The 13,851-nt window shown below is 50.7% G+C and overlaps 1 protein-coding gene across 2 annotated transcripts in view; it reads left to right on the top strand.

Moving 5' to 3' along the window:
• Positions 1-235: 235 nt before the first annotated feature.
• Positions 236-13,851, top strand: part of LOC121272981 (pre-mRNA-processing factor 39-like) — a 29,032-nt gene continuing 15,416 nt past the window's right edge. For both annotated transcript variants that reach the window (XR_005941937.1, XM_041179901.1), the window contains exons 1-5: positions 236-327; positions 4,131-6,040; positions 8,080-8,205; positions 10,347-10,465; positions 12,489-12,656. Coding sequence is in view for 1 of the 2 variants with exons in the window: in XM_041179901.1 (XP_041035835.1) it covers positions 246-327; positions 4,131-6,040; positions 8,080-8,205; positions 10,347-10,465; positions 12,489-12,656 (2,405 nt within the window). In the remaining variant the exon portion in view is untranslated. The remainder of the gene's footprint in view (positions 328-4,130; positions 6,041-8,079; positions 8,206-10,346; positions 10,466-12,488; positions 12,657-13,851) is intronic.

The following is a 13,851-nucleotide window of genomic DNA, read 5'->3' as shown; positions in this document are numbered from 1 at the left end:
GTGGTGTGGTCTTGTCATTAACTGAATTGTCTCCTAAGCATACTCCTGGGATAAATTACCACCCTCCCCCCCTCCCAACACACACAAAAGCAATTCATTTTATGTAATAAGTCACAACAGCAAGATAATAGGAAATAAAGGATTAAATGGGAATTATCATGGGCTTTAAGTGAACTGGCTCAACAAACTTAAGGCTTCCCCCTCCCCCACCCTCAGAACAATTTCCGGTTCCGGTGCCTCAGACGATGGTGACGGGAGTAATGGAGGCGGCGGAGAATCCGTGGTCGGGGCCGGAGCCGAATCCGCCGGCATCGGCTCCATCGGGCGGTGAGTGAGCGCGTTCCTGTCACTGATGGAAAGGGGAGGAGGGGATCGGTTGAATGGCGTCGATATTGACCGGGGGAGAGAGAGATTTGTCGCCGACGCCGGGAAGCGGATCCGAGCTAGCGCTCGGCTTTTCCGATGAGGGGGAGGGGCGGATGGGCACCAGCTTGTTGTGAGGGGAAAGTCGGATATGGGTTGGGGTGGGTGGAAGAGACTGAAGGACGTCATCTTCCATCACCGTTCCTGAATTTGGCCCCATACCCCCCCTCAGGCTCCCTTCAAGGCTCTGAGATCGGGCGGAAACCCCGCTTGTAATGGCGCCGATAACCGGCCTTTGCGGAGCGGCGCCGCGCAGGCGTAGACTCAGTTTCTGGGGGGGGAGGTGAGGAGACAAGACCCGGATGGGAACCCGGAAGTAACATCACATCAATCCTTCCAGCCAGTTGACAACATATGGGGGTGGAATTAATTCATGTACTTAATACCACCCCCCCCCCCCCCTCCCACTCCCTCCACAGACTCCAACAGGGTTACGGGATGGAGAAACTGGGATTGTTCTCCTTGGGGCAAAGGAGATTGAGGGGGAGATTTGATAGCGATGAACAAGATGGTGACAGGTTTGGATAAGGTAGACAAAGAAAAGCTGTTCCCATTGGCTGATGGGACAAGGACGAGGGTTTACGGATGTGACATTCTGGTGCTAATTCTGACCCTGAGTTCCTTTCAAAGAGGACTTGTCACAGGACGCGTGGTGAACTTTTCTAATGTTTGAGTGAGCAGTCACAGGAATTTTAGTGTAGCTTCGCCTGATCTGACCGAAGGGACGGGGTGCCCTAACATTGGGATTGGACTGTTCCATGGGTCAGGGTTGGCGCTGAGGGTGCGCTGCATTGTCAGGGGAGGGGAAGTTGGCGCCCAACTGTGGGGGGAGAGGAAGTTGGCGCTGGGGGTGCGCCGCAGTGTCAGGGGAGGTTGGTGCAGAGGGTGCGCTGCACTGTTGGAGGAGCAGTCTTTTGGATAAGACATTAAACTGAGGCTCCATCTGCCTGCCCAGGTAATGTAAAAGGTCCCAGGGCACTGGGAAGAAGAACATGGGGGGAGTTCTCACCGGTGTCCTGGGGTCAATATTTATTCCTCAGTCAACATCGTTCCGGAAGTCCCCAGCATCACAGATGCCAGCCTTCAGCCAATTTGATTCACTCCACATGATATCAAGAAACGGCTGAAGGAACCGGATAATGCAAAGGCTACAGGGCCTGACAATATTCCAGCAATAGTACAGAAGGTTTATGTTCCAGAATTTGCTGTGCCCCTAGCCAAGCTGTTCTAGTACAGCTACAATACTGGCGTCTACGCAGTAATATTGGAAAACTGCTCAGGTATGTCCTGTAAACAAAAAGCAGGACAAATCCAACCTGACCAATTACTGCCCATAGTGTACTCTTGATCATCAGTGAAGTAATGGAAGGGGTCATCAGCAGTGCTATCAAGCGGCAGTTGCTTAGCAATAACGTGCTCAGTTTGGGTTCCGCCAGGGCCACTCAGCTCCTGACCTCATTGCAGCCTTGGTTCAAACATGAACAGAAGAGCTGAACTCCTGAGATGAGGTGCGAATGACTGCCCTTGACATCAGGGCAGCATTTGACCGAGTGTGGCATCAAGGAGCCCCAGCAAAACTGGAGTGAATGGGAATTGGGAAAATTCTCCACTGCTTGGAGTTATACCTAGCACAAAACACGATGGTTGTGGTTGTTGGAGGTCAGTCATCTCAGCTCCAGGACATCACTGCTGGCGTTCCTCAGGGTAGTGTCCTCAGCCCAACCATCTTCAGCTGCTTCATCAATGAGCTTCCTTCTGTCATAAGGTCAGAAGTGGGGATGTTTGCTGATGATTGCACAAAGTTCACCATTCGAAATTCCTCAGATACTGAAGCAGCCCATGTCCAAATGCAGCATAATATCCAGGCTGCGGCTGACAAGTGGCAAGTAACATTCATGCCATACAAGTGTCAGGCAATGAGCATCTCCAACAAGAGGAATCTCATCATCGCCCCTTGATGTTCAATGGCATTACCATCACTGAATCCCCCACTATCGACATCCTGGGGGTTACCATTGACCAGAAACTGAACTAGACTAGCCATATAAATACTGTGGCTACAAGGTCAGATCAGAGGCTGGGAATTCTGTGGAGGGTAACTCACCTCCTGACTCCCCAAAGCCTGTCCACTATCTACAAGGCACAAGTCAGGAGTGTGTTGGGATACTCTGCACTTGCCTGGATGAGTGCAGGTCCAACAATGACTCAAGAACCTCAACACCATCCAGGACAAAGCAGTCTGCTTGATTGGCACCCCATCCGCAACATTTACTCCCCTCACCACCGACACATGGTAGCAGCAGTGTGTAACATCTATAAGATGCACTGCGGCAACTCACCAAGGTTCCTTTGGCAGCACCTTCCAAACCCACGACCTCTACCATCTAGAAAGACAAGGGCAGCAGATAGATGGGAATACCACCACCTAGAAGTTCCACCCCACCCAATACCCAGTCACACACCATCCTGACTTTGAACAATGTCGCTGCTCCTTCACTGTCACTGGGTCAAAATCCTGGAACTCTCTTCTTAACAGCACAGTGGGTGTACCTACACCACATGGACTGCAGCGGCTCAAGAAGGCAGCTCACCACCACCTTCTCAAGGGCAATTAGGGATGGGCAATAATTGCTGGCCCAGCCAATGTAGCCCATATCCCATGAACGAATTTTTAAAAACTAAAAACAGATTGCTGTTTGTGGGAGCTTGCTGTGCGTGATTGGGCTGCTACGTTTCCTACGTTACACCAGTGATCACGCTTGGAAATATTTCATTGTCTGTAAAGCACTATGGACATCTGGTGGTCCTGAAAAGCACTGTAGAAATGCAGCCCTTCAGGAGTGTTCCAGAGAGGCACTGCTAGTTACAAGTCTGTCAGCAAAGGTAGCGTTTGGAGGGGATGAATTCAGGTTATCATAGTCTGAAATGCTATCAGAATGTCTTTGAGTTTCCAGCTCTCTCATCAGGATTTTCATTGTTTGTTTGATCATCCATTACAGACCTGTTACAGAGTATGACATCTTCATAGGCAGTTGCACTATTTTTAATCTTCATTTTATCATTCTAATCTCTGCTGCCCGTGTCCTAACTTGCTGTACACCCGCTCGCCGATCTGCTCTGTGATCACTGACCTATGTGGGCCCAATGTTAGGCAACCTCTCCATTTTAAAAAAAAATCCTTAATTTCGATTCCATCCATGGCCTTGCTCCTTCCTATCTCTGTAATCTCCTCCAGTTTTACAGCCCCCGAGGCCTGTGTGGCCTGCTAATTCTGGCCCTTTGAGCGTTCCAGATTTTAATCACCCCACCATTGGTGATCCGCCTTTCACTGCCTGGAGCCTAAAACTCTGTAATTCCCTCCCTAAACCTCCCTGATTTTATACCTTGTTTTCCTCCTTTAAGATACCCCTTAAACACACTTCTCTGCCCCTTCTTCATCTGTCCTAATACCTCCCTATAGGCTCGGTGTCAAATTTTGCAATTTGAAGCTGCTATGTGAATGCAAGTTATTTTTGGTGTATCACCATTATTTTCCCTGGTAAGTGTTGAGTGTATTCAGAATGGATGACCCTTCCAGGCACAGCCTATTCCCAATGTCGTTAAACTTTGTGGAACCATGGTCTCCTGCTGTTTCTCACCAGCCTAAACTGTGATAATTCCGAGTGCCTGTGCGTTAACTTCTGCTGTCTCCTCTCTTTTGCTTGCAGATGGTGAGCAGAAATTACTGAAAGGCAGTCTGGATGGGAACGATCAGTGCGCCGTGCAGAAGGGGTCCACACGAGCCCGTGGCCTACATGCCGATGAGACTGCAGTAGAGGAGGCGATTGCCGACTGCCCCAGCCCCTGCGACAGGGACTCAGGCGAGGAATCAGCGGCAGACACTCCAGGCTCAAGTGACGGAGCCACTGTAGAGGACCCGGCAGCCGATTCCACTGGGGACACGGGTGAGGAGTCAGCAGCCGATTCTACTGGGGAGGAGTCAGCAACTGATTCCAAAGGCCCAAATGACAGTGGAGAGGAATCGGCAGCAGATTCCACAGGACCAAGTGATGGGGACACTGTAGAGGAGGCAGCAGCGGACAGCCCTGGCCCCTGTGATGGGGACACTGTAGAGGAGGCAGCAGCAGACAGCCCTGGCCCCTGTGATGGGGACACTGTGGAGGAGGCAGCAGCGGACAGCCCTGGCCCCTGTGATGGGGACACTGTGGAGGAGGCAGCAGCGGACAGCCCTGGCCCCTGTGATGGGGACACTGTGGAGGAAGCAGCAGCGGACAGCCCTGGCCCCTGTGATGGGGACACTGTGGAGGAGGCAGCAGCGGACAGCCCTGGCCCCTGTGATGGGGACACTGTGGAGGAGGCAGCAGCGGACAGCCCTGGCCCCTGTGATGGGGACACTGTGGAGGAGGCAGCAGCGGACAGCCCTGGCCCCTGTGATGGGGACACTGTGGAGGAGGCAGCAGCGGACAGCCCTGGCCCCTGTGATGGGGACACTGTGGAGGAGGCAGCAGCGGACAGCCCAGGCCCCTGTGATGGGGACACTGTGGAGGAGGCAGCAATGGACAGCCCTGGCCCCTGTGATGGGGACACTGTGGAGGAGGCAGCAGCGGACAGCCCTGGCCCCTGTGATGGGGACACTGTGGAGGAAGCAGCAGTGGACAGCCCTGGCCCCTGTGATGGGGACATTGTAGAGGAAGCAGCAGCTGATTCCACTGGCCAAAGTGATGGGGACATGAGGGAGGAAGCTGCTGCAGGCAGTCCTGGCCATTGTGATATGGACACCGTAGAGGAGGCAGCTGCTGATAGCCTTGGTCCGTGTGATATGGACACCGTAGAGGAGGCGGCTGCTGATAGCCTTGGTCCGTGTGATATGGACACTATAGAGGAGGCGGCTGCTGGTGGCCTTGGTCCGTGTGATAGGGACACTGTGGAGGAGACGGCTGCTGGTAGCCCTGGACCCTGTGATACAGACACTGTAGAGGTGACGGCTGCTGGTAGCCCTGGCCCCTGTGCTACAGACACTGTAGAGGAGATGGCTGCTTGTAGTCCTGGTCTGTGTGATGATACTGTGGACAGTCCCAGCCCACGTGACTGTAATGAAGTAGAGAAGTCAGCTGCTGAAAGTCCAAGTCCGTCTGGTGTTCAGAGCACAGCAGGAGAACTATCTGGAAGTCTTAACCCGCCTTGTGATCAGGATATTGTGCCAGAGGTGGAAATAGGTGGGCCGAGCATTGACAAGGATATTGCAGAAGAATCAGCCAATGAGTGCACTAGCCTGGGTGCTGGTGGTCAGGACACTGTAGGTGAGCTAGCTGCCGATTCTTCCAGTAGTACGATGCTGCAGGAGGGAGTGCCACAGCTCCCAGAGAGCTCCAGTGGGCCAGAGCATGTGGTAGACAAAACACTGGCCAACTCTGACAGTGTGGACTACACAACAACAGAGGGCACCGCTGCTGCTGTGGATGAGTATGGGCAGGGCAGCAGTGAGTACGGGGCCTTGGAGTCCGAGGGCAGCATCCCGCCGTACCCAGCAGACTTTGAGAAATACTGGAAGATAGTGGAGGATAATCCATACGATTTCACTGGATGGACATACGTCTTGCAGTACGTGGAACAAGAGGTGAGGAGATTGTAATGTGGGTATTGGCTGGGCTGGTTGTGCCTCGTTGTATCACTGCTATATCTCTTCCTATTCACCTCGTAGTACAGTGTGTTCCTACCCACTTGTCCTCCCTAATCCAGTGCGAATCTGTATCCCTGCCTGTTTGTAGAGACCACTGGGATAGCAAGTAGACTCTTCTGTAGGTTTTTCCCCCTAGTTTGGGATGCTTCAACAGCGCTTTGACAGTGTAACGCTGTCTTTGCGGCAAAGGGGGTTTGAAAGTGAAAGGGTGTCTGACTTCGGAATAACCGGACTATGAGCAGGAATAGGAGAACGGTGCTTGGGTTGTGACTGCTGGCCTGTACAGAGTTTTGAGGCACTTGAAGCTGGGGTTGGGGGGGGAGGTTTGGTAACGTTTCAGCAGCTGGTGCAGATGAACGTGTCAGCAGCCGAATATCAGACACCGAGGGGGCCAAGGATTCAAAGAACACCAGAGTTGGAGAAGAGGGCTGCAGCGAGTAGACTGCAAGGGGACAGGTAGAGGATTTTTTTTTAAGTAGCGTTCAGGGAGGGTGAGAGCCAGTGAAAGGTGGGGGGTGGCACTTCACGCAGTACAGAATATGGCTGGTGGCATTTGAAGGTTCTGAAAGACAGAAATCTGGAGGCCGACAAGGAAAGAATGGAGTAGTTTGACTCTGGGCGTGACGAAGGCAGCCTAAACATCATTGGGGCTGAAATGGAGCTGATAGGGTGAGGTGGAAATAGGTGGAGGATGTGGGGTTATTATCTCCGCTCTGAGCGAGGTTGGACTCAGATTGGCTGAGCAGCCAGCCAGGGAGGGAGAGCGCCAAGGCGGAGACCCAGGAAGTCGAGGAGGGAAGCTCAGCGAAGTTACGGTTAACACAAGATGCCTTTGACCAAATGCAGAGCTGGGGGGTGGGGTCAGGGCTGGGCAGGAGCCTGATGGGTGGGAGGGAGGCCCTGTGGCTTGGGTTGAGGAGTGTGTGTGGCGGGTGGGGTGGTGTGGAACATACAGCTGGCTGGGTGGGTAAGGCTAGAGGAAACGTGGAGATGTGTTGGAGAGAAGAATCCCTTTGATCATCCAACCTGATGGGGTGGAAGGGGCTGGTAGACCCTTGTGCTGGACTTTGTGGCAGGTGATTAGCTGGGTGAGGGGGCGGAAGAGCATGTACTAATGCTTTTGCGCTGGTCCGTAGGTTGCGGGTTCGAGACCAACACCAGAGACTTGAGCATGCAGTCTCGACTTGACACTCCCAGTGCAAGCACTGAGGGAGTGCTGCACTGTCAGAGCTGCTGCCTTTCAGATGAGACATCAAACTCAGATCTTCTCCAGTGAGATACCATAATTCTATTTTGAAGAGGGGCAGGGGAGTTCTCCACAGGTGTCCTGGCCAATATTCCTAACTCAGCTAACATCACTAACTGCTAGTTCTGTGTGTGTACACGTTTTGATTTAATGTTTGTGAGATTCCTTTTTAAATTTTGTCTTTTGTTTTTGCAGTTTCCCTTTAAGGGGCTGCCTTTTAATTTGTCCCTTGATTTGTTAATTTAGTTTACTTGTTTTGACGCGAGAGTTACAGCCCACTCACCCTGCTCCTCCGTCCCTGTGCCAAGTCCAGCCTTCAGGAAAGATGCAGCATAACTGGCACCTGTGATTCTCTTCCCTCCCCACCACCCCCATGCCCTCCTACCACCCCCATGCCCTCCTCACTGAGCCCCGTGCCTTGGGCACCAGGAACAGTGGTCCTGTTCTGCAGCCCCACTATAACGGGCTTTGCAGCCGTCCTGGCAGTTTGACTATCCCTCCTTCCCTTGCCGCTTCAGCTGCTGAGCAAGAAAAGGGGAGGTGACAATATCAAGTTCCGACTGAGTCGACGCACGGTGGGGGCAGGCGGGCATCTGAGGGTGGTAGCCTCGAGCACCCGGACCAGAAGGATTGGCAGTGTGGTGAGGAAGCAGGCGGCACGGGGAAGTGTTTCTCCTGGGCACGTTGTGGATGCTGGGCTGCTCTGTTGTTAATTCTAGTCTCCTTTCAGAATCACATCTGGGCCGTGCGGAAGGCGTTTGATGCATTCTTCGCCCGCTACCCCTACTGCTATGGCTACTGGAAGAAATATGCTGACATTGAAAAGCGTTTGGGGTTCACCAAAGAGGTTGAGGAGGTGAGGGGGGTGATGCTGGGAGTTTTGGGGCTTCTGTTTCCTTTTAGTTGTTCAAGCTGCTGACTAAAATTACTGGTATATGGCTGATAAATTGGTCAGATTACACCATGGTCGCTGGGCTACTTTTGACCACTGGTGCCAACTTGTGACAGAAAAATATTAGACCTTTGCCAGTGAACTTTGTGTGATTACGTTTGCGATTTTTGTTTCTCTGCTTCTCAACATAGAGACAACCATGGACATTGTAGATATCGACAGTGTGGAGGGAAGCCATTTGGCCCAGCCGCTCACTTTTCCTTCTCTTTTTCTCTTTGCCACAAGAACACAAGGAATAAGAGCAGTAGTAGACCACTCGGCCCATTCACCGTGAGATACGATCATGGCTGACCTTGGGCTTCAACTCCATTTTTCCCCGCCCATCCCCCATATCCCTTCATTCCCTGAGGGACCAAAAATCTGTCTGTTCCGCAGCCTTAAACGTATTCAATGATGGAGAATACACAACCCTCTGGGGCAGAGAATTTCATAGGTTCACCACCTTTTTGAAGCATTTTCTCCTTGTCTCAGACCTAAATGACCGGCCCCTAATCCTGAGATGGGGCCCCCGCATTTTAGATTCCCCGACCAACGGAAACAATCTCTCAGCGCCCACCCTGTCACAACCCCTTCAGAATCTTGTAGCTTTCAATGAGGTCGCCACTCATTATGCTAAAATAGAGAATACAAGCCCAGTTTACTCAGCCTCTCATCTTAAGACGACCCCCTCATCCCATTGAACCTTCATTCTACCGCCTCCAATGCGAGTATATCCTTCTTAAATGTGGAGATCAAAACTGCGCACAGTATTCCAGGTGTGGTCTCTCCAAAATCCTGTACAACTCTAGGAAAATTTCTTTATTCTTGAATTCCAATCCCCTTGCAACAAAGGCCAACAAGCCATTTGCCTTCCTAATGTAAACTTTCCGCATTCCTTCTAAGAGCACACCCAAGTCTCTTTGAGCATCAGCACTTATACAATATTCTGCTTTTCTATTCTTTTGACCAAAGTGAATAACTGCACATTTGCCTACATTATAATCAATCTGCCATCTTGTTGCCCACGCACTTAACCTGTCTAGATCTCTCCGCAATCTCTCTTGCGTCCTCCCCATAGCTTAATTTTCCACCAAGCTTTGTATCATCAGCAAACTTGAATACCTTACTCTGTGTTTCTTCTCTAAGTCATTAATATAAATTGTAAATAGCTGAGGTCCCAGCACTGATCCTTGCGGCACACCACTATCCACTACCTGCCAGCTTGGAAAAGCCCTGTTTATGTCCACTCTCTGCTTTCTATCCATTAACAAATCCTCTATTCATGCTAAAATGTTACCCCCTCCCTTATCTTGCCTATTAACCTTTTGGGTGGCACCTTATTGAATGCCTTTTTGAAATCCAGGTATACTACATCTACTGGTTCCCCTTTATCTACCCTACTAGTTACATTCTCAAGAAACTCTGATAAATTTGTCAAACAGGATTTCCCCTTAGTGAAACCATGTTGACTTGTTCTAATTGTACTAGGGTTTTCCAAGTGCGTTGTTAAGACTTCCTTAGGAATAGATTCCAGCATTTCCCAACGACTGATGTTAGGCTAGCTTGACTGTAGTTCGCTGTTTTCTCTCTCCCAGCTTTCGGGAAAATAATGCTCTCTGCCAACCCTGTTAACTCCCCAGGTTAAGGCCTATCAGTGCAGGGAAATGGAGCTCTTTTATCATTGGTAGTAACTATCCCATCAAACATTCCCAGGACAGGTACAGCACGGGGTTACATACAGAGTAAAGCTTCTTCTACACTGTCCCCATCACATACTCCTAGGGCAGGTACAGCACGGGGTTAGATACAGAGTAAAGCTTCCTCTACACTGTCCCCATCAAATACTCCCAGGACGGACACAACACGTGGTTAGATACAGAGTAAAGCTCGCTCTACGCTATCCCCATCAAACACTCCCAGGACAGGTACAGCACGGGGTGAGATACAGAGTAAAGCTCCTTCTATCTAGATAACGTGCTTAGCCCCCTTTTTTCACAAGCGTCCCATTTATCCCATTTTCTGCTGATGTGTTCTAACAGTTGCACTGTGTTGTTTTTTTGCTGCAGGTTTACCAGCGAGGTCTCCAGTCCATCCCACTGAGTGTCGACCTGTGGGTTCATTACATCACTTACCTGCAGGAAGTCCTTGAGGCTACCAATCCTGAAACTCCTGCTAAACTTCGAAGGTAAGCCTGAACTATCCAGCATTGGAATGGGCAGGTGTGGTGGAGTTTGAGCCCAGTGCCTGAGCCTCAGTTGCTGATTGTTTTCTACCTTAAGTTGGTGCTGTTTAATCTGCTCTCTGGAGCAAGATTTTGAGGTCGTCTCTGAACAGACTTGAACAGAATGGATTATTGTGAAAGTGGGGTGGGGGGGTAATATAAGAACCCCACTTTGGCTGAGTAGCCAGTTCCTCAGGGACGGAAAGATCAAGAGCCAGAGCATACAGATTGAAGATGATTAGCCAAAGACACAATGGCGGCATGTGGAACATCCTTTTCAGACAGTGAGTGCTTTGGATCTGGAATGCACTGCCTGAGAGCTGCACTGCCCACAGCTATGTGGTTGACTCTTTATTGCTGTCTCTGCCCACAGTGGTGTAGCGGAAGCATGCTGGGCTCATAACCCTGAAATCAATGGATCGAAACCATCCTCTGCTACTTATTCACCAGGATGTTGTCTGGACTGGAGCATTTCGTCTATGAAGAGAGACTGGATAGGCTGGGGTTGTTTTCCTTAGAGCAGAGAAGGCTAAGGGGGGACCTGATTGAGGTATACAAAATTTTGAGGGGCGTAGATAGGAAGAAACTTTTTCCCCTTAGTGGAGGGGTCAGTAATCGTGGGCATAGATTTAAGGTAAGGTGCAGGAGGTTTAGAGGGGAGTTGAGGCAAAAAATTATTTTCACCCAGTGGGCAATATCTGAAGCTCTGTCTGAAAGGGTGATAGAGGCAGGAACCCTCACAACATTTAAGAAGTATTTAGATGAACACTTGAAATGCCATAGCATACAAGAATATGGGCCAAGTGCTGGACAATGGGATTAGAGTAGATAGGGGCTTGACCAGCGCGGGCACGATGGGCCGAAGGACCTCATTCCGTGCTGTTCAACTCTGACTCTGAGTGTGGTGGAGGCAGGTTCAATTGAGACTTTCAAAAGGGGAATTGGGTATATATCAGAAAGGGGGGGAAGTTGTAGGGCAATGGGAAAAAGGCCAGGTGAGCGGGACTAGATGAGTTGCTCTGGCAGAAAGTCGGTGCTGATACAATGGGCTGAACGGCCGCTTACTGTGGTATTACAATTGCGACCTACTCACAGCATTGCAGAGAGGGAGAATGCAACGTTCCCTCAGTACTGGAACTGGGCGTGTTGACCTAGGTTTTGTGCTGCAGCATCTAGGACAGGGCGCAAACCGACTGACGTGAGAGGAGAGTGTGAGCCTGTAAGTCATGGCTGGTGCACCCATTGGGATTAGCGGGCGGGGAGGGGAACACTCCTCTCGCACGCTCAGTTCTACTGTTTCTCGGCCACATTCCCTGTTTTACAGACTCACACAGCCATGGGCACGTGGCATCAGACTGGCAACAGGGCAGGGTTTCATAGACCTGGCATTGCTAGATTGAAGTTCATCCAGTGTCCAAGAAGAAAAGATTTGCGCCATTTTAGTGCAGGAATAAAGTAGATAATTTAAAGGCCCAAACTGACTAACAGAAAATCTAACGTTGAGTGCCGCCAGAGTTTTCTGTTTCTGATTTGCAGCATCAGCAATATTTTTCTTGCTTCTTTTTGTGAGTTGTTAGTGATGGCTGTTGGACAATTATTTGATATAATTGGGAACCAGTCCGGTCATGGTGAGAGTGCAGCTATTATTGGTGCCCGTGCTTGTTTGAACACTTAATGGAATCGTAATTATATAATCATTTTTCTGCCATTCATCTGTAGCTATAAAATCTTAGACGTTAAGGTATGAATACATTGCCTCCCTACAAAACCCATGTTTTGGGGTGCAGCAGAGCGACATATGCACAGACTAGTGCAGATGGCAATATGGCGTTGGCAGGAGGCACAGTGTTTGTATAATGCTCCTGATCGAGGTTGGTCTTTATCGGGCACTCTCTCGCTCTTTCTCTCTCGCCTGTACTGCTTTCAACTGTTGATCTTTTGGCATTGGGTTTCGCCTGACGAGCAGTTCTTGTTTTTCTATTCCCAGTGTGTTTGAAATGGCATTGGCTGCCGCCGGTACCGATTTCCGCTCTGACCGACTCTGGGACCTGTACGTGAACTGGGAGAAGGAGCAGGGACAGCTGAAGGCCGTGACTGCCATTTACGACCGGGTGCTGTCGATACCCACGCAACTCTACAGCCACCACTTTGAGAAGTGAGTGAAGAAGGCGGCTTTGTGCGGTAAACATGTATACGTTACGAAACGTTGTTCGCAGCTAACGGTATTGCAAAGTATTTGCAGCACAGGAACAACTGATCCTACGCACCACACGGGCCCCCTCCCCATTAGGGTTGCCAACCCTCCCGGAAAGGCTGGGGATCTACCAGATTCACCATGCATCTCCCAGTGGCTGAAAGCAATCTTGGAGATTTTAAAAGGATAATTCTGTGATTCCATTGTGTAATTCATAGGCCTCGGCCGCAGCCCAGTCACGACCAGCGATGATTGTGTTCGCAGCAGCCACGCGGGCACAGTCTGATGACGTAGAAACTAACCGACATGACCAAGCACGCATACCGTGCTCGTGGACTTCGCTGCTGCTGCCTGTCTCTTTCCCCCCCCCCCCCCCAACCCCCGTCAATGGTGTCTGACCTCGTGCTGGCATTAACAGAGACAAAAAGAACTAAGGAGGAGCCAGGAGGTAAAAGAGCGAGCAGTTAAGCGAAGGGCAACTGTCTGAGCTTACAACTGCCTCTGCCTGGAAAATCCATAGCATTGGTTGCCAGCCTAGCACGCAGCTGAAGTCCCGCGGCACGATGCCAGAGGGAGCGTGGCTGCCTGCTTTGTTGCTGTGCTAGGAAAAATTGAGTTGATTAAAACAAAAGGCCTTAATGAGGTCATTCGCCTTAAGACAATGGAATTGGCTGAAACCAGCAACGTTTTGTTCTGTGAAGTCGCATATGTTTTGTTTTGTTGGAAAAATCTTCGACTCCGCAACTCGTCAGGCATTAGGAATGTGGTGAAGTGGTAGCCACCGAGGAGAAATCGTGACTTAGGCCCTGCTTAAAGCCTGGGCCTGTCCTGTGCCTGCATTCGCCATTAAGGTTCCAGCGTGTTACTTCAACCCCCAAAGTGAGTGTGGGCGGGCGTGCCGCTGATTTTTAACGCAGTTTTGTTTTATTCGTTTTCTAACCTTGGGATCTTGAGCACAACTCGTTGGGAGCCGGAATTTAACGTTTAAAAGGCGGCCAAGGGAAGCGGGCTGAGATGGGTTGGATGAGACATTGGGTCAGGCAAAGAAATTCACCAGCTAGCGTCATGCTGCTGGCTTTCCATTGTGTCTCTTCTGCTGATGTCTCCTGAAATATGCCCAGCCAGAGTTGGCAACCCTACCTCCCACCCCCTCGCC

Source organism: Carcharodon carcharias, chromosome 37 (assembly GCF_017639515.1).
Source record: "Carcharodon carcharias isolate sCarCar2 chromosome 37, sCarCar2.pri, whole genome shotgun sequence".
NCBI classification, from domain to species: domain Eukaryota; kingdom Metazoa; phylum Chordata; class Chondrichthyes; order Lamniformes; family Lamnidae; genus Carcharodon; species Carcharodon carcharias.
The sequence above is the reverse complement of the archived record's forward strand: the minus strand, read 5'-3'. Positions and strand labels throughout refer to the sequence as shown.